This window comes from Haematobia irritans, chromosome 4, assembly GCF_050003625.1.
Source record: "Haematobia irritans isolate KBUSLIRL chromosome 4, ASM5000362v1, whole genome shotgun sequence".
NCBI classification, from domain to species: domain Eukaryota; kingdom Metazoa; phylum Arthropoda; class Insecta; order Diptera; family Muscidae; genus Haematobia; species Haematobia irritans.
The window spans coordinates 65683207-65710902 of NC_134400.1; the positions used below are offsets into that span (position 1 = coordinate 65683207).

At 35.5% G+C, this 27696-nt stretch overlaps 1 protein-coding gene and 1 long non-coding RNA gene across 2 annotated transcripts; one reads left to right on the forward strand and one right to left on the reverse strand.

The window, feature by feature from the left end:
- The first annotated feature begins 237 nt into the window (after positions 1–237).
- On the forward strand, positions 238–21153 carry LOC142235507 (uncharacterized). Its single transcript, XM_075306759.1, has 8 exons — positions 238–258; positions 16005–16281; positions 16493–17601; positions 17657–17857; positions 18246–18566; positions 18609–18757; positions 19219–20460; positions 20538–21153. The coding sequence occupies exons 1-8, from the start codon at positions 238–240 to the stop codon at positions 21151–21153; spliced, it is 3936 nt and encodes a 1311-aa protein (XP_075162874.1).
- A 5170-nt stretch (positions 21154–26323) lies between these two features.
- Positions 26324–27251, reverse strand: LOC142234004 (uncharacterized). The gene is made up of 2 exons (XR_012721538.1): positions 26604–27251; positions 26324–26540 (listed from the first exon to the last, which is right to left on the reverse strand). It is a non-coding gene; the product is annotated as an uncharacterized LOC142234004 (long non-coding RNA).
- Positions 27252–27696: the final 445 nt, after the last annotated feature.

Sequence of the window (27696 nt, forward strand, 5' to 3'; positions counted from 1 at the left end):
CTCACGAAATGTGTCATACATATATCTGTTCAAATTCTCCCGTTTTTGTAAAATCATTCATAAATGTATGCTACAGATATTCTGCCATTAAGATACATCAAAATTCACATTTATTTTTGTTTCTTACAAATAAGTTTTTTAATGAATATTGCTGGAAAAAGTAGCGAACAGACCTAAATTCATTAAAATGTTGTGCTATTAAACCGGTTTACTTTTTGTATACTGCGGAAGGAAAGTATGCGAGAAAAAGACAATATGGTATGTGTGTCGTCTGTTGTAAGTAATATTAAGAGAACATGACAAGGACACCTGTATTCATTTCAAACATTCATGATTTCAATGGATTCAGCCGAGAGTTGCAATGTATGCGTAGTAAACGTAATGCGCCTGTCGTGCTATACCTTTATTTACTCAATAATGTTCATTGCAATGACCGAATTCAACATTTTGTGTTGATATTTTTAACAAAAGTGAATTTCATAACAAAATTTCTTTATTTTCTTACAATATGTGATTTTATTATTTTTCCCCTTCTTGAAAAAGGATTTTCTGAAATTTCGTAGGGAACTTTCAAAAATCGCTTTGGCATCACTGTTGGAATAATAAATTTGATTGGCACACAGCCAAGCCAATCAAATCAAATGCCAAAGGGAGTTTTGAAAGTTCCCTACGAAATTTCAAAAAATCCTTTTTCAAGAAGGGGAAAAATAATAAAATCACATATTGTAAGAAAATAAAGAAATTTTGTTATGAAATTCACTTTTGTTAAAAATATCAACACAAAATGTTGAATTCGGTCATTGCAATGAACATTATTGAGTAAATAAAGGTATAGCACGACAGGCGCATTACGTTTACTACGCATTTTTGGGGATTTTATAAAAGAATACATTGCAAATCTCGGCTGAATCCATTGAAATCATGAATGTTTGAAATGAATACAGGTGTCCTTGTCATGTTATCTTAATATTACTTACAACAGACGACACACATACCATATTGTCTTTTTCTCGCATACTTTCCTTCCGCAGTATACAAAATGTAAACCGGTTTAATAGCACAACATTTTAATGAATTTAGGTCTGTTCGCTACTTTTTCCAGCAATATTCATTAAAAAACTTATTTGTAAGAAACAAAAATAAATGTGAATTTTGATGTATCTTAATGGCAGAATATCTGTAGCATACATTTATGAATGATTTTACAAAAACGGGAGAATTTGAACAGATATATGTATGACACATTTCGTGAGATATCGTAATAATTTGTTTAAATTTTTTTCCTGTAAACTATACATAAGCAACTCAAATGTTGCTTTGCAAACGAAAGTTCCCCAGGCGTAGAATTCTATATCATACACGCAAAGAAAAAAAAACGTTTGGAAAACGTGTACCGAAAACGTTTTTCTTTTGTTAGAGTTTTTTGAATTGCTTCGAAAATTTTAAACTTTTATCACCAAAAAAAATCGTTTGTTACAAAATTTTTATTTTTTCAATAAAAAAAGTTATTTTTGAAACAACAACACAGTCCATTTCGTTTATATCAAACACTGTTCTTTTCTGAATTTGGGTCTTTAATAAGACACATTTTACAGTTCAAAATTTAATATACTACAATGTAGTGTTGAAAATTTTTTCGCAATCTTCCGAACATATCTGGAATATATGTAAAAAAAAAACTTTGGTCGAAGCAGGGATCGAACCCACGACCCTTGGCATGCAAGTCGGACGTAGCAACCACTGCACCACGGTGCCAAACTAAATGTTTGTTTCTCTTAAATAAACTTTGTTTATTCAGTTCGTGGGCGCCGCAAGCTATGCTATATAAATATAACTTATATGGATATTTATCTATTGATGACCATAACAGGTACATAGCTCAGTGGTTAGTGTGTTGGCTTACAAAATGCATGGTCCGTTCGATTCTAAGTCCAGGCGAAAGGTAACAAAAAAAATTTTAAAATTTATAAAATCGTATAATTTCTTCTACATTGTTGGTATTACAGGAAAAGGTGTTAAGAACTAAAAAACATCGTGGATGTGAGAAAGATGTGAGGGAAAATTTTTTTGAGTTTTTCCTCATGCAATTGTTTTTACATCCTGGAAAAGAATAAACGTTTATTACAAAAAGTATATACTTTTCTCCCAAATACACTTCCTTACAGCGAAAAGCAAATGAGAAACGAACTTTGTTTGTCTAAAATTTCGTTTGGGAGGAAAGAATTTTGCGTGTAGTGTTCTTTATTAAAATTTGGAAGAGAAGTATCCGTAATAATTGGTCTAAATATAATTGCCCCCCCACCTTTATCTCATTAACTAGATGACCTACGCCTCTGGCATTTGGGAGAGAGGATTCTCCTGGCTTGGGGCTAATGTGCTATACCCACTTTTGCCTTTTAACTCTTCCTAAAAATGCTCGAAAATCGACCCACAAAATTGGCCTAAATATAATTGACCCCTTCTCAGACTTAAAGCCCAACTACGCTCATGGAATCTCCAGAATAGTCTTCTACACCCTTAAAGCTAATAGAATCAATTAAAATTTTGTAAAAACTATGCCCCATCAATGATTCTTAGCTGTTAGAAAATACATTAATGTCCCCCTTTTTATCTCGTTAACTAACTACGCCTCTGGCATTTGGGAGAGAGGATTCTCCTGGCTTGGGGATAATGTGCTATACCCACTTTTGCCTTTTAACTCTTCCTAGAAATGCTCGAAAATCGACCCACAAAATTATCCTAAATATAATTGACCCCCCTCAGACTTAAAGCCCAGCTACGCTCATGGAATCTCCAGAATAGCCTTCTACACCCTTAAAGCTAATAAAATCAATTAAAATTTTGTAAAAACTATGCCCAGCAATGATTTCTAGCTGTTAGAAAATACATTAATGTCCCCCTTTTTATCTCGTTAACTAGATGACCTACGCCTCTGGCATTTGGGAGAGAGGATTCTCCTGGCTTGGGGCTAATGTACTGTACCCACTCTTGCTTTTTAACTCTTCCTAGAAATACTCGATAATCGACCTACAAAATTGGCCTAAATATAATTGACCCCCCCATCATACTTAAAGCCCAGCTACGCTCATGGAATCTCCAGAATAGTCTTCTACGCCCTTAAAGCTAATAGAATCAATTACATTTGTTTAAAAACTATGCCCCAGAAAGGTTTTATAGTTATTAGAATTTACATGAATGTGCCAACCCTTTATCTCATTAACTAGATGACCTATGCCTCTGCCCTCTTTGCGGGGGAGTTCTCCTATCTCCGAGCTAATGCCCTATACCCACTTTTGCTTTTTAACTCTTCCTAGAAATGCCCGAAAAAGTCCAATGAATGTAAAATCCATCTTTCCATATTTTTTTGAATTGCATCTATATTACTCTAAATAACTTTTTGCTCAAAATTATGTTAAGTATACACGCATTTTCGTTCAGAAAATGTGTAATGAAGCAAAATATATTTAATTAGTTGCAAAAAGTCTTAAATTACCAAAAAAGGGAAAATGCAAAAAAATTAAAGTGGTTTGTGTCTTCGCTAAAATAACTTTAACTTCACACCCTTATTATAAATAGCTAAGGCACAAACCAGACAGATTTAGCAGAGCACCGAATGGGTTAATTGAGTTATGCTAAGGCGACCAAAAAATTGTTATATATATTTTGATTACTTTGGACCAATATTAAATTAACTAAGCGACAAATTTGATGCCATAATAAAGGCCTAGGAGCGCACTTTCAGAAAATAAGGTCACATAGATCAAAAACACAATAACGATTGAGTTATTGTAGAAATAAAACCGCACTAATGGATCCTTAATTTTTATAAATTCAGGCCACTGTGCAAAACTGCCCAGGATATTTTGGTATCAGGAGAAAGGTCGTAACGTGTACTTTCTGGCTATATGGTCGCTATATTCGAAAGCAATCCAATTTAATGGAAAAATGCTAACTTTGATGGATTAATATAAGGAAAAATGCCCCACTGTGCAATCCTGCCCAGGATATTTTTGTATCAGGAGAAAGGGCGTGACGTGTACTTTATGGCTAAAAGGTTTCTATATTCAATACCAATCCAGAAATTTGTGTTTTGTCCAATTTTATGCAAAAATGCAAACTACGTCCGAAATATAAAGAAAAATGTCCCACTGTGAAAACCTGCCCTGGATATTTTGGTATCAGGAGAAAGGTGGGCCAGTGGGCCAGTTTTTTTATATTTCTATCATAGTTCGTAATTTCCTATTAACTTGGATAAAACACAATTTCTCCTGATACCAAAATATCCTGGGCAGGATTGCACAGTGGGGCAGTTTTCTTTATATTTGTACATAGTTCGTAATTTCCTATTATCTTGGATAAAACACAATTTTCTGGATTGATTTCGAATATAAAAACCTTTTATCCATAAAGTAAAAGTCACGCCCTTTCTTCCGATACCAAAATATCCTGGGCAGGATTGCACAGTGGGGCATTTTTCCTTATATTAATCCTTCCAAGTTAGTATTTTTCCATTAAATTGGATAAAACACAATTTTCTGGATTGCTTTCGAATATAGCGACCATATAACCAGAAAGTACACGTTACGACCTTTCCCTTATACCAAATTATCCTGGGCACTTTTGCACAGTGGGACATTTTTCTTTATATTTCGGACGTAGTTTGCATTTTTGCATAAAATTGGACAAAACACAAATTTCTTGACAGATATTGAATATAAAAACCGTTTAGCCCTAAAGTACATGTCACGCCCTTTCTCCTGATACCAAAATATCCTGGGCAGGATTGTACAGTGGGCCAGTTTTCTTTATATTTCTATCATAGTTCGTAATTTCCTATTAACTTGGATAAAACACCATTTTCTGGATTGATTTCGAATATAAAAGCCTTTTAGCCATAAAGTACACATCACGCCCTTTCTCCCGATACAAAAATATCCTGGGCAGGATTGCATAGTGGGGCATTTTGCCTTATATTAATCCATCCAAGTTAGTATTTATACCCTAAACCACATAGTGGTTAGGGTATAATAAGTTTGATCTGCCAAAAAATGTGCCTACCAGAAATATTGATTTTAGACCCCATAAAATATATACCGATCGACTCAGAATCACCTCCTGAGTCGATCTAGCGCTTGGTGTCCGTCCGTCCGTCTGTCCATGTATTTGTTGTTCACAGGATTCCGGTCGCAATTATTAACCGATTTTGATGAAATTTGGTACAGGGAGTTTTTTGGGAACAAGGACGAACGCTATTGAATTTGGAAGAAATCGGATCAAATTTAGATATAGCTCCCATATATATGTTTCGCCCGATTTCGACAAATGGGGTCACGTTGCGCTTTTTTTCAAACGGATCGTCACCAAATTTGGCAAAAGGTAATCTTTTCCATCGCCCTTCAAGTCTGCAAAATTCCTTCCAAATCGGTTCAGATTTAGATATAGCTCTCATATATATGTATCGCCCGATTTTTCTAAATTTGGCCATAAAACCCTTATTTATCAACCGATCTTACTCAAATTTGCCTAAATGTAGTCTTCTATAGCACTAACTATATGTGCAAAAAATCATCGAAATCGGTTCAGATTTAGATATAGCTCCCATATATATGTATAGCCCGATTTTCCCAAATTTGACCATAGAACCCTTATTTATTAACCGATCTTACTAAAAGTTGGCTTGATCCAGTCCTCTATAGTACTAACTATATGTGCAAAATTTCATCGAAATCGGTTGAGATGTAGATATAGCTCCCATATATGTATCACCCGATTTTGAAAAATTCGCCCCTAATAACCTTATGTTTGACCATACAGGCCTCAAATCTTACTCAAATCTTGCACAAGGTAACCTTTTGTGGTATTAATCAAACCAGCAAAATATTATGCAAATTGGTTCAGATTTAGATATAGCTTCCATAGGTATGCATCGCTCGATTTTCCCAAATTTGGCCATAGTACTCTTATTTATTAACCAATGTTACTCAAATTTCAAATTTTGATGTACTTATACTGTTGTAGCTCTTACATAAGAATATTGCTCGATTTTTACAAATTTGTATTTATTACCCACATACTAACTCCGTAGGTGCAATATCAACATAGCCAGTGTTGCTAGAAGTAGGGAAATTCCCTATATGTAGGGTTTTTCTAATATTTAGCGTCTTGTAGGGACGTAGGGTCACAATGTAGGACATTTTCACTCAACACAATTTGTAATAATTTTTACATTTTGGTGGCTCTAGAGGAGGAAATTAGAAGCCGGCAAGGCTTGATCTTTAACAATGTGTGGTAAACTTTATTCTTGTGGAAATTTTGTCAACATTTTATTTCTATAGAACATTTTGTCAAAATTGTATTTCTATAGAAATTTTTTTCAAAATATTATTTTTATGAAAAATTTTCTCAAAATTTTATTTCTATGGAATTTTTTCTCAAAAATTTATTTCTATAGAAACTATTGTAAAAATTTTATTTCAATAGAAACATTTCTCACCAAATTTTATTTTTATAGATTTAACAAAAAAAATTAATATTTTGGGTAGAATTCTACCAACTGTGGCAACCGTGGTGGTGATAAGAATTTATTTTCATGTTTTAAGATAGTAAAATACTTAGAACCATTTTGTTTTGTAAAATTTGTTTAAATTTAACGAAAAATATTGTAGGGAAAATTGTTTGGGAATGTATGGGAAGATAGGGAACTTTTTTCGTCCTTGTAGGGTAAACCGAACATTTTCCCTGGCAACGCTAACTATGAGCTATAGTCAGATTGAGACAAAGCACCCATAAAAATGTACCCCTTAATTTTCTTAAATATGCAACTGTGGTTTATCTCCCATACCTATATCAATGTTACCCCACAAATGCTTATGTTTACTAATTCAGTAAGGGTGGTTTAGGGTATGATATAGTCGGCCCGCCCGACTTTCTACTTTACTTACTTGCTTTCCATTAAATTGGATAAAACACAATTCTCTGGATTGCTTTTGAATATAGCGACCATACAGTCAGAAAGTATACGTTATGACCTTTCTCCTGATGCTAAAATATCCTGGGCAGTTTTGCACAGTGGGACATTTTTCTTCATATTTCGGACGTAGTTTGCATTTTTGCATAAAACTGGACAAGACACAAATTTCTGGATTGGTATTGAATATAGAAACCTGGGACCAGAGAGTAGCTCGTCGCAGGAAACGAGATTAGGAGGTAAGGTAAACTACACTCTTTCGCGGGGGGGCAGAATGTTCAAATTTCTTTGAACCCGTTTTGAAACACTGTGCGTAGCGGCACAAATAATTTTTAATCGTTTGTGTCCTTTTGCTTTTCTATTTGTTTACCTGGAAAGTTGCCCTTTGATCGATGCTTGTAGTTTTGTCGCTAAGCTTTGTTTATGCTGCTAAGCATCACTCAAGAGGGCACCGAACCAGTCTTGAACCGACCGCGAATAAATAAACAAGTGCGAACTCGTCTGCCCCCCGTGATACTTAACGCGAAAAAAGTAAAGTGTAGTGAATTTACACCATTGAACCTTGTCTTGAAAAATTATTATAATAAAAGTTAAAATAAAGACAATCACAAGTGAACAATTTAAAAGCTTAGTTATTTACAGGTAAACACAGTGAATAACTAGTGACACATACAAAAAAAACCATCGACTCCTCAACCCATCGAAACCCAAACATATAACATAAAAGTGCCGGCCACATAACTAACGTTATCAACATAAAGAACAAAATCACAAAACACCCATCGTAAATTATTTGAACTTAATTCTATATTGCACCAAAGTTTCATTTCATTGCACTGAATATTTTGCCTTAAAACTATATTGCACAAATCCCTCAACGTAAATTGGAAATTGAATTTATACTTACAATAATATTGCACATTGCCTTTGAATTTCAAAACCCACCCTTATTTACACCATTTCCCTAAAATTAACTCCAATCTACTTTGAATTGTAAATAATTGTTAAATCTAATTGTAAAATTTGAATACTTTTTGAAACTTAAAAATCATAATAAATAATGAATTAAACTAACTACACACAAAAAATTAAAGTAAATAAACTTATTTTGAATTTAACTTTAAAACCTAATTTCTCACGGTGTTCTTATTTAGAAAGGCAAAATTTCTTTTTAATTTTTCAACAGTCCATTCCCAAACAGTCATCAACATAAAGAACAAAATCACAACACCAATCATCCCTTGTACATATAATAATTGAAATTTTGCCTTAAATCTATATTGCACCATAGTTTAATGTAAATTGTATACTGAATTTTCACTTAAAACTATATTGCACAATCCCATTGAATATTGCATTTGAATTTCAAACCCACCCTTATTTACACCATTTCCCTGAAATTAACTTAAATATACCTTGAATTATAAATAATTGTAAAACTTAAATACTAGTTAAAACTTAAAAATAAAAGGCAAACGGCAAAATTTCTTTTTCAGTTTTCAGCAGTCCATTCCCAAACAAAATGCAATTAAGATTTACCATCTATGGACAAATGTGTACACATCACGCGCTAGATGTGATCCTGAGTTTTTCAATGTTTCCACAGATTTTATTTAGAGATAATTTTATTCAAATTATAATTTACTGTTTTTCAAGTTCATTGTAGATTATCTTGTACCCAAAATAATTGCAAAATATACTAACAAATACTTTTTTAAATGTTCCCCGTTTTATCTCGTTAACTAGATGACCTACGCCTCTGGCATTTGGTAGAGAGGATTCTCCTGGCTTGGGGCTAATGTGCTATACCCACTTTTGCCTTTTAACTCTTCCTAGAAATGCTCGACAATCGACCCACAAAAGTGGCCTAAATATAACTGACCCCCCCTCAGACTTAAAGCCCAGCTACGCTCATGGAAACTCCAGAATAGTCTTCTACACCCTTAAAGCTAATAGAATCAATTAAAATTTTGTAAAAACTATGCCCCATCAATGATTTTTAGCTGTTAGAAAATACATTAATGTCCCCCTTTTTATCTCGTTAACTAGATGACCTACGCCTCTGGCATTTGGGAGAGAGGATTCTCCTGACTTGGGGCTAATGTGCTATACCCACTTTTGCCTTTTAACCCTTCCTAGAAATACTCGATAATCGACCCACAAAATTGGCCTAAATATAATTGACCCCCTCAGACTTAAAGCCCAGCCACGCCCATGGAATCTCAAGAATAGTCTTCTACCCCCTTAAAGTTAATAGAATCAATTAAATTTGTTTAAAAACTATGCCCCAGAACGGTTTTATAGTTATTAGAATTTACATGAATGTGCCCCCCTTTATCTCATTAACTAGATGACCTACGCATCTGCCCTCTTTGCGGGGGAGTTCTACTATCTCCGAGCTAATGCCCTATACCCACCTTTGCTTTTTAACTCCTCCTAGAAATTCCCGAAAAAGTCCAATGAATGTAAAATCCATCTTTCCATATTTTTTGAATTGCATCTATATTACTCTAAATAACTCTTTGCTCAAAATTATGTTAAGTATACACGCATTTTCGTTCAGAAAATGTGTAATGAAGCAAAATATATTTAATTTGTTGCAAAAAAGTCTTAAATTCGCAACAAAAATGAAAATGCAAAAAAATTAAAGTGGTGTGTGTCTTCGCTAAAACAACTTTAGAAAACTACTTTAATTTCACACCCTTAAAACTGTTTTATATGTGTTTACGATGGTTTTAAAAAACTATTCCTGCAATGAAAGCCCTATTATCATCCTAACTTGAGCCATTAAAATCCCCACTAAAATTTCATTTAGGCTAACACTTGTCAAACAACAATTTTTTTTTCGTCAAGTACAAAAATGTCATGGATGTAATTTCCGTTTTCTCCGGTAACAGGTCAGTCTTGTTCTTTATCAACTTTTAGACTGGTAAGATCGATATCCAGTGAAATAAATCCTAATTTTATTTGTCCAAACTAACCCTACTGTTTTTTCCATTTTTTATCCTTCTTTTCGGTTCCATTGGGAATACTCTCTATTGAGATTACTTTGGAATCGCAAAATCATATGACTTTGCGTTTTGGCTTACGAGGTCTTTTGTTCATCCCAGGTTAACTACCCCTCTCCTCAACATTTTTGGTCCACTTCAAACCGGATTGCATACCAAGAGACACTCGAAGATTTCAATTCCATCTCGAAGATTTCAATTCCATCTCGTTCATCACTGCTCCCAACGCCGAGAGAACACAACAGATTAGTTTACATCATTGCTTTGCTTACCCAGTTATTCGTAAATCAAATGCTGTGAAGTGAATTTCAAGTGAGATTTTGTCCGCATAGTATATTTTTATCCAAATCACCACGTGGGGCGAAAAAGGTGCCCAAGAAAATTCTATAGAAAACTATTGTTATTGATATGAATAGTGACATGTGCCACAGTCTTTTACATTGAGAAATTAATTTGTAAAATAAGCTAATTTGGATTGACCAGAAAAGCAAGAATTCCTCAAGAAAATTTACGGCGCCTACTAAGAAAAATTATCACGGTGAGTCCCAGTGGAAATTTTCATCACATACTTATGTAGAAAATTACGATTTCATGATATGCGCCGCATGTTTGGCTAAGTCAGGCATTAATCTATTTATCGTCCATTAATATATGTATGTACACACATTACATATAAACTTACAAATTTACAGCACATGCCACATGAATGTATGAGATTTTTTACAGCTATCGTTTTACTCTTTACTCTTGCTGTTATCAAAAGTTTTTGTACACTTTACCACTGCAAGAGATTCCCATTTTATCTTCTTCATTACTTCTCTCCATTGCACATTGGGCCAAATGACCGAACTCTCACGCATAAAATCAATTTTTGAACTTGTGGAAATTAAATATTTGGTAGTACGAAAAAGTTGACAACACATTACGAAAAACAAATCCAAAATGGTAAAACAATATGGCAACCCGTTTGGCCGTCTCAGGCCGACGAAGTGGCAACTCTTTGCCATTGATTTTTTTCTTGAATTCATAGTTTAGCAAGGTGCTTTAGAGATTTTGCTGGTAAAAAAAAGTGTTTAAAGTTATAAACTTAATTTAAAATGTAAAATTTAAGTCAAAGTATGTAATTTTAGTAAAAATTAACAGCGATGGTAAATATTGCTTGGTTGTTTAAGAAAAATGTGTGACAAAAAGCATATTTTTTCTTTGCTAAATATAATGTATGTCCCATGTTTTCTGGAGTAGAACTTACTATATTGGAACGTATTGGTTGAGTTTTATACTGCGTTAGAAAGGTTGAGATGTTGTCTTTCTTGCAAACATAAATTTGTCTGCTTATAAGTGCTAATAAAGCTACCCTTTTATAATTATGGTGTTACAATCAAAACGCAGAAATTGTTAAATATTGGAGAGAAAACAACTCCCAGTGCTGTAATAATAATGCAAAAACATTAAAAAGTGATAAGTCTACCATCAAGAAAAAAGTAAAATAATTGTGCAGGGAAATAGAATAAAGTAGCGTTACTTTGTTTAGTAGAAACATCTGGACAAAACAATGGTAACGAATGAGAAATTTAGGTAAATCTGCAATATCTACCATATCATTAATAATAGGTATATAAAATAAAATGTCGTCCTGGGTGTCTTACTGCAACTGATTCGTCGATACAAGTTCAGTTACAAAATATGCTTAATCATAAAGCTAATATTTACATATAGACTTACATATAGCAGAGTGTCAAGGTAATGACACGTACAGAAGTAATATGATCACTGCAAACATGTTTCAAGAGCAAAATGTTATTTTTTAACGAATATGTTCCCATTTCAACATAGTGTTGCAGAAATGATGGTATTTGAAACTTTTAGCTAAAATGAGCGATTGAATTAAACTAAAATTGCTGAAATCATATACACTTTAAGGCAGTGATCAAGATGGAGTAACAGTGAGCATCAGTTCTAATCTAGATTTTCAGTTTCCAATGTTACTACATATTAAAATATTTGATTTGGTGTATGATAAATGTGGTTGAGATACATCCTACACTAGAAAGTGGGCGTGGCAGTGGCCGGATCGGTCCGAAATGTTGATTACACTTTATTCTCATCCCCAGTGGTACATGTACAAAAATTTAGAGCTCTAAGCGCTTCCTTTGGGTTGAAATACGCCCTTCATTTTAAAGTGGGCGTGGCAATGGGCGGATCGGTCCAAATTTTTTATCATAATTTATTCTCATCCCCAGTGGTACATGTAAAAAATTTCAGAGCTCTAGGCGCTTCCTTTGGGTTGAAATAGGCCTTCATTTTAAAGTGGGCGTGGCAGTGGGCGGATCGGTCCAAAATTTTAATCCTATTTTATTCTCATCCCCAGTGGTATATGTATAAAATTTCAGAGCTCTGGGTGTTTCCGTTGATTTAATGCGTCAAAAACCTGTCATTTGGCCCACTGTGCATTGGTTATCTCCTATTTTGCTCCCTTTCCTAATTTCACTCATTACTCTTATTTTTTAATCACAGACATCAGCTCGATTCCATTTAGTAAATCTATGCGCTCTGCCCATTTGAGTATCCCCCACCCTCTTCGATTACCGGCCCTACATACATTGCGTATTTTGGTCTCTTCTTCTTAGTCACTGCTCTATTCTTGTGAGATCCCCTCACCCCTTATTTGATAACCAAGTCTAGCATATGCTTATTATATTGGAAAGCTAATCTGGGAAGAGACGAGCAAAACAAAGATTTTGCAAAATTCCAATGGAAAATTGCCATCATCTGGAAGGCACCCAAATAACGTTTTTTTGTTTTTGATTTGTATCTCTATCTTGTATCCACTTTATGATATTTTGTTTTGGGAAGAAGTTTAATCCATCAAACACTTTTCAACCTGGTACACATATTGTATATACAAGAAAAGTTATCATCTCACTTATATTATTTTTTTGACTCTTATGGGTGGATACGACATTTACTACCAGTACGTCTGAAGTCGATGAAAGTGTCACGGAAAACTATTCATACGAATTCTACTTGCGATACTTGGAAATAGTGATATGATAAGTTATTTTTGTTGACCGTATTTTTACTTCTCCCGGTTTCCAGCGGAGGATGTATGTAATTGTGTGATCCTTTATTGCATTATTTTTATACCCTAAATAGGGATGCCAGACGTGCTCTTTTAAAGAGCACATGTGCTCTTTTTTACAAAATGTGCTCTTAAAACAAGACAGGCCAAAAGAGCACGCGAAAGTGCTCTTTTTTCTGCATCACAACAAATATTAATCAAATGGTAAAAGTAAACTGAAAATATGTAAATGTCGCACTAAGAGATTTTCCTAGCCGTTATTTTCTAATTAAATAGTGTGTTACTTTATATATCAGAGTCGTAGAAGAGCATGCCGATGTTGCTTCACTTTGTACTCTGTTCTAAATGTAAACAAACTTTTTCAATAACGTTTTTCACAAAAACACCAAAAAATGACTTACAAAGTATTGTAAGAAAATTAGCATGAGTTGAAAGTGACTTATTTTATGTTTATGGTATGAACCTTTTTGCTTTGTTTAAATGAATTATATTTCAATTAAATTAAATGATTTCCTTTTATTTGAAAAAGTGTGCTCTATTCCTTTCGTATGTGCTCTTTTTATAAGCTGAATGTGCTCTTTTTGCCTCTTTAAAATCTGGCATCCCTAACCCTAAACCACATAGTGGTTAGGGTATAATAAGTTTGATCTGCCAAAAAATGTGCCTACCAGAAATATTGATTTTAGACCCCATAAAATATATACCGATCGACTCAGAATCACCTCCTGAGTCGATCTAGCGCTTGGTGTCCGTCCGTCCGTCCGTCTGTCCATGTATTTGTTGTTCACAGGATTCCGGTCGCAATTATTAACCGATTTCGATGAAATTTGGTACGGGGAGTTTTTTGGGCACAAGGACGAACGCTATTGAATTTGGAAGAAATCGGATCAAATTTAGATATAGCTCCCATATATATGTTTCGCCCGATTTCGACAAATGGGGTAACGTTGCGCTTTTTTTCAAACGGATCGTCACCAAATTTGGCAAAAGGTAATCTTTTCCATCGCCCTTCAAGTCTGCAAAATTCCATCCAAATCGGTTCAGATTTAGATATAGCTCTCATATATATGTATCGCCCGATTTTTCTAAATTTGGCCATAAAACCCTTATTTATCAACCGATCTTACTCAAATTTGGCTAAATGTAGTCTTCTATAGCACTTACTATATGTGCAAACAATCATCGAAATCGGTTCAGATTTAGCTATAGCTCCCATATATATGTACCGCCCGATTTTTCTAAATTTGGCCATAAAACCCTTATTTATCGACCGATCTTACTCAAATTTGCCTAAATGTAGTCTTCTATAGCACTAACTATATGTGCAAAAAATCATCGAAATCGGTTCAGATTTAGATATAGCTCCCATATATATGTATAGCCCGATTTTCCCAAATTTGACCATAGAACCCTTATTTATTAACCGATCTTACTAAAAGTTGGCTTGATCCAGTCCTCTATAGTACTAACTATATGCGCAAAATTTCATCGAAATCGGTTCAGATGTAGATATAGCTCCCATATATGTATCACCCGATTTTGAAAAATTCGCCCCTAATAACCTTATGTTTGACCATACAGGCCTCAAATCTTACTCAAATCTTGCACAAGGTAACCTTTTGTGGTATTAATCAAACCAGCAAAATATTATGCAAATTGGTTCAGATTTAGATATAGCTTCCATAGGTATGCATCGCTCGATTTTCCCAAATTTGGCCATAGTACTCTTATTTATTAACCAATGTTACTCAAATTTCAAATTTTGATGTACTAGCCGATCGTACTTATACTAGTTGTAGCTCTTACACAAGAATATTGCTCGTAGGTGCAATATCAACACAGCCAGTGTTGCTAGAAGTAGGGAAATTCCCTATATGTAGGGTTTTTCTAATATTTAGCGTCTTGTAGGGACGTAGGGCCACAATGTAGGACATTTTCACTCAACACAATTTGTAATAATTTTTACATTTTGGTGGCTCTAGAGGAGGAAATTAGAAGCCGGCAAGGCTTGATCTTTAACAATGTGTGGTAAACTTTATTCTTGTGGAAATTTTGTCAACATTTTATTTCTATAGAACATTTTGTCAAAATTGTATTTCTATAGAAATTTTTTTCAAAATATTATTTTTATAAAAAATTTTCTCAAAATTTTATTTCTATGGAATTTTTTCTCAAAATTTTATTTCTATAGAAACTATTGTCAAAATTTTATTTCAATAGAAACATTTCTCACAAAATTTTATTTTTATAGATTTAACAAAAAAAATTAATATTTTGGGTAGAATTCTACCAACTGTGGCAACCGTGGTGGTGATACGAATTTATTTTCTAGGTTATATACGTTGCATTTTCATGTTTTAAGATAGTAAAATACTTAGAACCATTTTGTTTTGTAAAATTTGTTTAAATTTAACGAAAAATATTGTACGGAAAATTGTTTGGGAATGTATGGGAAGATAGGGAACTTTTTTCGTCCTTGTAGGGTAAACCGAACATTTTCCCTGGCAACACTGACTATGAGCTATAGTCAGATTGAGACAAAGCACCCATAAAAATGTACCCCTTAATTTTCTTAAATATGCAACTGTGGTTTATCTCCCATACCTATATCAATGTTACCCCACAAATGCTTATGTTTACTAATTCAGTAAGGGTGGTTTAGGGTATGATATAGTCGGCCCGCCCGACTTTCTACTTTACTTACTTGTTTTTTTTATTAATTTTTTGCTCAGTCCGGAGCTACGATCCTCTTCGATCGTAGCATTTCTCCACGTAATCCGTTCTAATCTGTAGTCGATATTCTTAGCCGGGCGTCCGGGTTCCTTATTTTTTTTTATTTTGTGTTAGGTTGACTTTTAGGCGGAAATTAGCCAACTAATTTATTATTCTTTTGCTTGTCTGCTACTAGAGTCCATTACTATTATACCTGCCACATTATGTCCCTCAATAGATTCATTCTCCTGGCCGTTTAGTTGAGTTTGAGGCCTTTCTTAATGATAAGCAGACGCCTTTGGCATCGCGTTTTATCGTCGAAACTCATCAGGATGAACTGAGAGTTATTTGGCGCGACTTAAAGCTCTCTTGCGAGCAATGCCTTTCCGACATCGAGCAAGAGGCTGCTGAAGAGAAAGAGGTCGATAAGGAAGACGAGGCTAGTGAGGTAGCTACTGTAAAGAGCAAATTCCAAAGTGCCTATTCGACTTACAGCCGTTGTAGTGCCAGATTGCGTGAGCTTCTACATGAACTCTCGTCTGCAAGGACAAATGTGCTTCCTGCACCAGCAATATGGCTTCAAATTGCCCCCATGCGAGATCCCCATCTTTCATGGGGAATACTCCTCATGGCCGACTTATAGAGATATTTTTACGGCAGTGTGCAAAAATAATCCTAGACTGAGCCCGGTTGAGAGATTATTTCATCTCAACCATACAACAAAAGGGGAACCCCACGATATAGTGAGCAAAATTCCCCTCACTAATGAGAATTTTGATGTAGCATGGTCGAATCTTTGTGCGAGATATGAGAATAAACGCGTATTAGTGAATATTCAGCTGAAGACCCTCTTCAGTTTGAGCACCATTACTACTGAAACAGGAAGTTCGTTGAAGACCATTCAGAGGGACATAAATGCGTGCATTTCACTGTTAAACTTTTATGGTGTCGATGTCAATAGCTGGGGTCCGATATTTGTATTTGTGTGTTACAAGTGCCTCCCAGATACAACTTTAACACTATGGGAACAGACCCTGGAAAATAAGGCCGAGATTCCAAAATGGTCGGATCTTGACGAATTTTTGACCAACCGTCACCGAACTTTGGAATCTGTATCGGAAATGAGAAAGTCCGATAATACTTCCAGCAGTCATAACAGCCACGCCGCTGGAAAGAAATCCAATCAGACTCGGAAGGACATTCGAACATTCCAAAACAATGTGACACAGGGCAAGTGTTCTTTGTGCCATGAGGGGAATCATGTCATCCGAAAATGTTCAAGATTTCTTAGGATGGATGTTTCACAAAGATATCAGGAAATTAAGAAGAATGGTCTTTGTGTAAATTGTTTCTCAAGGGTACATACGGTACAGAAATGCAATAGCAAATTTTCCTGTCTTAGATGCAACAAGCGCCATAATACGCTTCTCCATCGGGAGAGCGTGTCCTTGCCATCCAATTCAACTACTACAAACGCGAAGAAGACATCATTTCCTACGAATACATCCAATACACCACCTCTTAGTTCAACTCAATCCTCAATACAGTCCACAAATATGGGGAATGGTGTGATTCAGACTTGCTTCGCTAGTGATTCGAAGGGAGTCCTACTAGGTACTGCAATTGTACACATTAGCCATTGTGGTGTAACGTATGTTGCTAGAGCCTTGGTAGACTCAGGATCACAGGGCACTTTTATATCAGAGAGGCTTTTCAATACTCTTAAGCTCCTTTTTAATCGTATAACAGCCCAAATCTCTGGTTTAAACAATACTGTTTCTGCTGCTGTCCAGAAAGAGTGCTCGTTATCCTTACAGTCTGTTCGTGATCCAAATGTAGTAGTTTTCGGCTTTAGTGGTTCCTCACCTATCCGGAAACCTCCCGACACAGACTATAGATCTGTCAGCTTTACCTAGTGTACCAGATATCCCATTGGCAGATCCGCTATTTTTTGAAAGTTCCAAGATCGACATACTTATTGGTGGAGATTTGCTTCCATCAATCATGCTATCGGGGATTCAAAGGGAAGTTTGTGGCAGCCTATTGGCCCAAGAAACGGTGTTCGGGTGGATCCTTACTGGACCCGCTCCAGTTGGTTCAATTTCCTCGTTTCCCTCAATTGTTTCATGTTTTTGTGAAATCTCACTAGACAAAGAGATTTCACGTTTCTGGGAGGTGGAGGACCTTCCACGGAAGAAGTTGTTGTCCCATGCTGAAAATTTTTGCGAAAATTTATATCGAGCTACTACGAAGAGAAACGTAGATGGGAGATATGAAGTTTCGTTGCCATTTAGGCAAGATTATCCTTCAAGAATCAGCATTGGCCCATCTAGAGATATGCTTTGGCACAATTTTATAAGAATGAGTCCCGACTCCTCCGCAATCCTCTATTTAAGAAAGAATATGACACAGTTCTACAAGAATATGTGGCATTAGGCCATATGAGACGTGAGGAATCATCGGATATTTTTACTTCCAGCATTACTACCTCCCTCACCATGCTGTGGTTAGGCCAGAGAGCACCACTACTCGTGTGCGTGTAGTTTTCAATGCGTCCTCGGCATCGTCCAATGGCATGAGTCTCAATGATGTTTTATATCCCAGTCCTATATTGCAACAAGACCTGATTGTCCTTGTATTGAGGTGGAGATTTTTCCGCTTTATCTTCAATGGAGACATAACCAAGATGTATAGGCAGATCTTGATAAATCCAAATCAGGCACAATTTCAACGCATCCTCTTCCGTGAAAATCCTAATGAGAAGGTCCAGGATTTTGAACTGACAACAGTGACATTTGGGGTAAACTGTGCCCCATTCCTAGCAATCCGTACTATGTTACAGATAGCTGAGAATGTTCACCAAACCAATCCATTAGCCTCGGAAATTCTTCGTAACTCTATGTACGTCGATGACATCCTAGCGGGTGCTCACTCTGTATCATCTGCATTAGAATCTCGGAATCAATTGATTAGCGCATTGAACTCGGCTGGGTTCTGTATAAAAAAATAGACATCAAATTGTAAAGATTTGATCTCTGACCTGCCTCCGGATCACCTGCTGCACGAAGATTTTCTTGAACTCGATGACAAAAGTATGGCGAAAACCCTTGGCATACGCTGGAATGCGATGTCAGATTGTTTTTTTCTTTCGATTTCTCCTATCCCGAGTCCATGTCATTATACTAAGAGAGAGGTGTTATCTCAGATATCGAAGTTGTTTGACCCAGCGGGATGGTTAGCACCATGCATCGTTGTGGCTAAAATCATTATGCAACAGATCTGGATCGACCATACCGGATGGGATGAGGAGTTATCTAACGACTCATTGCAACGTTGGAAATCATTTCAATCTTCTTATCCGACTCATTGCAACGTTGGAAATCATTTCAATCTTCTTATCCGATCATTAGTTCAATTAAGATACCCCGATGGTTTGAATTCTTTCCAAACAGTGAAGTTCAACTTCATGGATTCAGCGATGCTTCCGAGAAAGCATACGCAGCGGCTCTCTATATCCGCATTAGCCACAATGGAAGTGTCCGATCGCATCTCATTTGCAGCAAAACTAAAGTTGCCCCTATAAAGACGTTGTCAATACCAAGGTTGGAATTGTGCGGGGCTACTTTACTTGCTGATATGATCGATCATCTTGTCCCACAACTTCAAATAGGGGCATACTCTTTGTATTGTTGGACTAATTCAACAATTGTTTTGTCCTGGCTAGCAAAACCCGCATGTTTTTGGAATACATTTGTGGCCAATAGGGTGTCTAGAATCACAGAGGTTGTTAGTCCACCGAACTGGTACCACGTCAGATCGGAATCCAATCCAGCTGATCTGGTAAGCCGGGGAGTCCATCCTTCAGATTTAGTGCATGAAAATCTTTGGTGGCATGGACCGGATTGGTTAAAGGATCATCCTTCCAAATGGCCCAGATCTGAGAATACTTTTCTGAATCCCGTTGAAATCGAGAGGAAGCATGTCAGGGTTAATTTTGCCTATTTTGTGAATTTTGACGATATTCTCGAGAGATTCTCGTCTCTTCCTCGGGCTTTGAGGGTCGTCGCATATATGTACAGATTTTTTTATTCTACTAACCCACGATTCCGGGCCAATTACCATAGAGCGTCCAAAGACATCACAACATATGAAATTGTGGCTGTCCAAAATATACTCATATCCATGAGTCAGAAAGCTTTTTATCCAAATGAATATATGCTACTATCCGCTAAAAAGCAAGTAGCATCCACTAGCTCTATTGTGAGTCTAAATCCGTTTATTGATCCAGAGGGTATTATGAGCATCTGTGGAAGATTGGTTTCGTCTCCTGCCTTATCATACGACGAAAGGCATCCAATCATTCTATCGTATTGCTGTCAGTACTCTCGTTTATTGGTGAAATTCATTCACGATATTACTCTCCACGGTGGTAATCAATTGGTACTAAAGTTGGTCCGCACAAAATATTGGATTCCGCGAGTGAAGAATATGATAAAGGCCACAATAAACAAGTGCAAGCCGTGTGTTATTTACAGGCACCGTTGTCAAAAGCAGTTAATGTCCGCACTGCCTCCAGAAAGGTCCGAAATCTCTCGACCATTTTCTCATACCGGGTTGGATTTCGCTGGACCTTTCGACATTAAGACTTATGCTGGGAGGAATTTTCGAATAACAAAGGCTATGTTTGCGTTTTTGTTTGCTTCTCCACGAAAGCAATCCATCTCGAGGCTACATCTGATCTCTCCACTCCGACATTCTTGGCCGCTTTTAGCAGATTTGTCTCGAGACGAGGATGTCCGCTGTATCTCCATTCTGATAATGGGACAACATTTGTAGGAGCATCGAAAGTCTTGGCAAAGGAGTTTATTCAAAGCTCTCGACAGGCAATTACTTCCAACTATGCGCATCAAAATATAACATGGCAATTCATTCCCTCGGGGGCCCCTCATATGGGTGGACTCTGGGAAGCAGGTGTGAAGAGTTTTAAGATCCACTTTAGAAAGGTGGCCCAGAATTTCAAACACACATTCGAAGAGTTTCAAACTTTGCTGTCCAAAATCGAAGCATGTTTAAACTCAAGACCACTTTCTCCCACGTCTCAAGATCCAACCGATCTGTCCGCCCTAACTCCGGGTCATTTTCTAATAGGCTCTCCAATCTTGGTTCCAATTGACCCCAACATTTTTGAAACTCCTATGTCAATTATAAACAGATGGCAACGATTGAAAGCGATCCATCAGCACTTTTGTAGTAGATGGAAAGACGAATATCTTAAGGAGTTACATAAGCGGCATAAATGGCAAACTCCTACAGATAACTTAAAAGAAAATACTCTGGTTGTTGTAAGGGAAGAAAATCTACCCCCCCAATTCATGGCGGTTAGGTAGAGTGACAAAAGTGTATCCTGGTCGCGATAGCAGAGTTCGTGTGGCAGATATTCTTACTGCAAAGGGATCCCTTACTAGACCTATCACAAAATTAGTGATTCTCCCTTCTGGCACCTCACTTTCTTAATAACCCTTATATTATCACAGCAATGACAACATCTACAATAAACCAAACAAAAAAAAAAGAAACTGAAAAGGCAGCTTTTACACGTATTTACAGCTAATATGCGAAATAATAAGCCCACAAGAAGAAGCCATACCTCTACCGCTAGTACTTCAACTGGAAGACAATCACATAACCGCTGCAACACTAACCATTTCTCTGTCGACTCTACTCAAAACGCATCTATCGGGATTAAGGCTAAAAAACGATCACTGTCTCCAACTTCACAAAATCCTAGCACATCACTTTCTGCAATCCTTAAACAAAATATAGTGACGTTGCTTCCAACTGTCATTGCTCGAATTGAAACCCCGAAAGAGACCCGGAGGGTCCGCTGCTTATTAGATTTCGGATCCAAGCTGAGCTGTATCCTCTAAACTTGTCGACAGATGGGGACTCACAACTTTAACGCTGGATGAAGAGACCATATGCCCATTGACTCTCCATTCACTACACGAATCCACTGTTAAGATGAAAATTATTTTACGTGTAAATAATCACATTGCTATAAATACCCCTAGCAAGTCATTGCCAAAATCAATTGAAAATAACTTTCACAACCTGTTGCTTGCTGATTCGGATTTCACTCATAGTGGTCCCAACGACCTCATTCTAGGAGTAGATATATACTCACGAGTCATCCGTGAGGGAATTATAAGCCGAACTGGTCTGCCAACTGCCCAAGACACCATATTTGGGTGGACAATTTTTGGCACCTGGAGTCAATAATCACTCCAAACTAAATCTAATCTTTTGTTTATCCCATATAATTCAAATCTACTAAATGAATTATAATACACTTCACACTCACTTGAATACTCACAGAACTTAAGGTGACTTAGCAATTTGTAAACTATCCACAATATTCTTTTTAGAACATAAGATTGCAATTACTAAATGAATTAAACTATCTATATTTTTTTAAAGATACTATTACAGCTACAAAATGAATTAAAATCTAACTTTTTTAGAAACAACCCTATGTTATATATTAATTCAAATTTGTTAGAATTATTGCTAATCTAGATTTTTGGAACATGAGAAAATGGATATCCCTTCTATGACATTCGACTTATGTTTTTTATTGCCGTCTCAGCGCAAGGGGGGCGGAATGTTTACGATGGTTTTAAAAAACTATTCCTGCAATGAAAGACCTATTATCATCCTAACTTGAGCCATTAAAATCCCCACTAAAATTTCTGGACAAACTTCACGTTTGTCCAAATTGTTATGAATCTGAATTTTTGCTATTTATTTCTGAATTTAACTTTTTTATGAATTTATGATTTTGAATTTAAACTTTTACCACTTAAGAGAATTGTGAATTAAATTATACTCTTTATCGTGCTTGGAATCATAAATGTGAATTATTTTCAATAACTTTTATTAAAATCTTACTGAATTATCGATAAAAATCTATTGTGAATTTTTCCTAACTCGATTTAGTACACTAAACTCTCATAGGTTTAAGACGCTTTCTTTTGTACTCACTTTCCCTCCAACTTTCAAACGGTGAGCATCAAAACCATTTCTCCTCTCCTTTACTTTCTTCTATATTTTAAATAAACCATTGTATTACCATCTAAACTAAAACATTTCTGTGTTATCATTTATTTTCTTTCCGGTGGTTCCTTCCTCATAACATTGTTGATTGTTTCTCATTGCTCTGAGAAATAATCAACAAAACCCGCTCATACAGTCCACTTGCTTTCTACAGGGGTATTTCCCAAACAACAAATCACCTGGTTGCTCCACTTCTCTGCTTTGAAATCTCCCCCCAAACCTTTCATGGTCCTCCGTAGCCGTTCACTGGTAACTACACCATAACATCCACAAACATCAACATTAACATCACAATCCACAACACTAAGGTAATCCCCCATCTCTTTATCATAGTTAGTTGTGTGAAACCGCCGGTAAGTGATACAAATCACAAAACAAAACGTATGCAAACGCGAAAAGAAACATTATAAAAAAGGTAAAAAGTTTATTAAAACGTTTAAAAAGTGTTAAAAGTCAATTGAAAACATTAAAAAATAAAGAAAAGTGTTTGGGAAACCAATAAAATGTAGCAAAAAAGAAAACATAATGGTCTAAAAGTGAAAAAAATTGGTTTAATTTCCATAAAGTTTTAAAATATAGCTAAGACGTTAAATAAAATCAGTAAAAGTTTGTAAGAGAAACGTAACAACAAAATAAAAGAAGCAAAATTTCCCATATCTGTCGAAAAAGTTGTGTTTGCGGTTCGGTTGTTTGTATGTATGTATGTATGTTTATATCCCAATATCTCTAAAAAATTTGAAGTGCAAAAGTGCGAATTTTCTTGTACATGTGAAGAAAAAGTGAAAATTGTAAAATTTCCCCTCTTGTCTGTCCGTTTAACGGTACCAAAACAGTTATTTCTGATAAAAAATCTTCCAAAAAATTTGCAAAGTGAAGGTCAAAGCGGTCGAAAGAATTTCATATTTATGAATATTTCTCTATTAATGTATGTTTGTTTGTATATCATGTTAACATATGCATAAACGAAGTTCAGTGACTTTGCAATGTAAATGTAAAAGCAAATAAAAGAATAACAAGAAGAAGAATTTCCCCTTTTGCTTTGCAAATAAATTCATTGCAATTTACTTTGTGAACATAGAATTCCGAAAGCAGTGAAATTGTGAATATAAAAAACAAAAAAAAAAATTACATTTCCACCATTATCCTCCATCAAATAAACAGGTATTTCTATTATTTTTTTTTTTTCATTTCGTTTATTTCCATCAATTCTCTTGGTTAATCTCATCAATACATTCCACAATAACAATGTACATATGATCATATGACAATCATTGTGGTTTAGAGTGTTGCCATATTAATCAGACTAACATAATAAAAAGGTGTGAAACTGACTGGAATTCAAATCTTTGGAATTGAAAACATATTATATGATCATTACCATTTGGAAATATGTTACCGGAAGTAAAATAAAAGAAATGTGGTTGAGATACATCCTACACTAGAAAGTGGGCGTGGCAGTGGCCGGATCGGTCCGAAATGTTGATTACACTTTATTCTCATCCCCAGTGGTACATGTACAAAAATTTAGAGCTCTAAGCGCTTCCTTTGGGTTGAAATACGCCCTTCATTTTAAAGTGGGCGTGGCAATGGGCGTATCGGTCCAAATTTTTTATCATAATTTATTCTCATCCCCAGTGGTACATGTAAAAAATTTCAGAGCTCTAGGCGCTTCCTTTGGGTTGAAATAGGCCTTCATTTTAAAGTGGGCGGATCGGTCCAAAATTTTAATCCTACTTTATTCTCATCCCCAGTGGTATATGTATAAAATTTCAGAGCTCTGGGTGTTTCCGTTGATTTAATGCGTCAAAAACCTGTCATTTGGGCCACTGTGCATTGGTTATCTCCTATTTTGCTCCCTTTCCTAATTTCACTCATTACTCTTATTTTTTAATCAAAGACATCAGCTCGATTCCATTTAGTAAATCTATGCGCTCTGCCCATTTGAGTATCCCCCACCCTCTTCGATTACCGGCCCTACATACATTGCGTATTTTGGTCTCTTCTTCTTAGTCACTGCTCTATTCTTGTGAGATCCCCTCACCCCTTCTTTGATAACCAAGTCTAGCATATGCTTATTATATTGCAAAGCTGATCTGGGAAGAGACGAGCAAAACAAAGATTTTGCAAAATTCCAATGGAAAATTGCCATCTGGAAGGCACCCAAATAACGTTTTTTTGTTTTTGATTTGTATCTCTATCTTGTATCCACTTTATGATATTTTGTTTTGGGAAGAAGTTTAACCCATCAAACACTTTTCAACCTGGTACACATATTGTATATACAAGAAAAGTTATCATCTCACTTATATTATTTTTTTTTGACTCTTATGGGTGGATACGACATTTACTACCAGTACGTCTGAAGTCGATGAAAGTGTCACGGAAAACTATTCATACGAATTCTACTTGCGATACTTGGAAATAGTGATATGATAAGTTATTTTTGTTGACCGTATTTTTACTTCTCCCGGTTTCCAGCGGAGGATGTATGTAATTGTGTGATCCTTTATTGCATTATTTTTATACCCTAAACCACATAGTGGTTAGGGTATAATAACCCGTGTAAAAATTGGGGGATCTGATTTGATATGGTTAGATCTGAGCCAAGATATGGTCAGATCTGAGCAGATCCGAAAAATGGTTATATCTGGTCAGATCTAAATACTATGAAATTGGATCTGATCAGATCTCAAAAATGAGACACATCTAATCAGATCTAATTTGATATAATTGTATATTATTTGATACAATTGTATCTTTCGAGATCTTTCAACACATAAAAGCCCATAGTTTGTATATAAAATGAGATTAATGACCAGTTTCTCATCCTCCGATTAATTTTAACCGGAGGATAGACCTCCGGTTAGTAAAATTTTTGTATGGGATCAGCTGTCTTATCGACACGATAAATAATAACAAGACATTGAGAAAGTGGCCCTAATTGTTTTATTTAATAATACAGACAAAAAGTATGTGCATAATAAATATGTTTAATTTAAATTGATCCATCAAAGCTATTTAAGAGTATTGACAGTTGAGTTATAGTGTTGTCCAAGGGTTTTTCGTTTGTTTCTTCTGCTTTGGACTTAGACACGCGACTAAAGTATTACAGCGTTAAGGCAATCTGCAATGAAATTAAGTTAAAAACCAATTATTAAACAAATATAGGAATAACCAAATATGGGAATATATTGAACTATGTAAGCAAGTATTAGTATTGTTTTGGATCATTCTTCTTTAAGTTGCAATAAAAATTGCCATATAATTTTATGTTGCTTTTAATACTCACATTTAAAGTGTATTCGGGGTTAGGTTAGGTATAGCGATAGGCTGTTATTTTAGGCTCATACATACTATTCAGACCATCATGACATCGCAGTGATCAACATCTCATTTATCACTGACTGCTGCTCGATTCAATAATTAGCTCAATAACATGGGTCCTCCTTGTTATAATCGAGTCCTATCGGCATTTCACGTTGCGCTGAAACAACTTAGAGAATCTTTGAAGCAGAAATGTCACCAACATTACTGCGAGGAGATAATCCACCGCCGAAAAAATTTTTGGTGTTGGTCGGAACTGGGATTGAACCCGTGACCTTTTGAATGCAAGGCGGGCATGTTAACCAGTACACCACTGAGGTTTCCTTTTTTTCCAAATCTAGAAAATAGTAAAACAATATGAAAATGACTACTAAGGAAATAACAAATACAATCTACTTACCTACATAATCTCCGCAACAAAGGAAACGATATACACTTTATCAAAGGAACACATTTAAAACAATTATATTAAATTTCTTAATTTTCTCAGCTAGTCTTGCGTTAAATTTGTTTAGAAGTGATGCCCCTGACGGCGTTGACATTTGACATAATGACATTGAGGTTGTTGTTAAAACTAATGGATCGTTGACACTAAAAACATGAAGCACTTTTATAATGTATAGAACCCATTTATTAGTACGTATGATAGATGAAACAAGAAGAAACTTTTGTTGTTTGAAATTTTAAATTAAATTTACTATATAAATATTAAAATCATCTTGACTAATGAGACTCATTTCACTTCGGTGCCTGCGTCACCTTCTTGCTTAGAAAACCAAGAAGGTATTGAAGCCCCCATCCTCAAGGTACGACTTTTTGGTGATCTGGGCAACGTTTACTTTGAAGGAAACGTTTCCCGCGATTAAAAATGTTTTAAATAAAATGTAAATTACTATCTCCGAGTGGGACATATATTAAAAAGGGCGACTTGTTCAGAAATGTTAGTGCATAATCAAAATATACTAAATGTTTTTTAATGTTTGAAGTTCTATTATTTAAACAAACTACTAACTTTTGGGCAGTATGTCTGTTATTCCAAACTAACAGATTGTACTTTCGCAGAAAAAACTGCGAAAACAGCACTTTTTTGTTTACCAAAAAAATCAGCAGTCAATGTTTCCTACAGCAGTCTTTTTATATGAGTATATTTCAAAATAAAAATTCATTTTGTAATCTACTTAGGATACTAAATAATGCTTTGGATGAAAGGTTAATTAAACTCCAAACGCATGGGAACGACAAATACTAAATGAGTGTTTTGATGAAACCCACATTTTTCTTACTACTCGAGGTGTCAAATGGATACAAATATCTACACATCCCTTTTATATAAAAATACCAAAACTAATATCTATACAGTACAATTAATAGAAAAAGGCGTTTCTTTGCGAATTTTCAACAATTTATTTTTATTACTCTTTTTGACGTCAACCAGCAGTACGCGATAAAACATTTAAAAACTGGCGTTGTTCATTATATCCATTTCCAAAACT

What these genes read in the sequence shown, in the direction of transcription:
- LOC142235507 (XM_075306759.1), top strand. Translation starts at nt 238, where the DNA reads ATGCGAGAAAAAGACAATATG. An exon ending in AGTCTGTTCGTGATCCAAAT is followed by an intron (nt 17,602 to 17,656) that starts GTAGTAGTTTTC and finishes CTCCCGACACAG; the next exon opens with ACTATAGATCTGTCAGCTTT. An exon ending in TGACAACAGTGACATTTGGG is followed by an intron (nt 18,567 to 18,608) that starts GTAAACTGTGCC and finishes ACTATGTTACAG; the next exon opens with ATAGCTGAGAATGTTCACCA.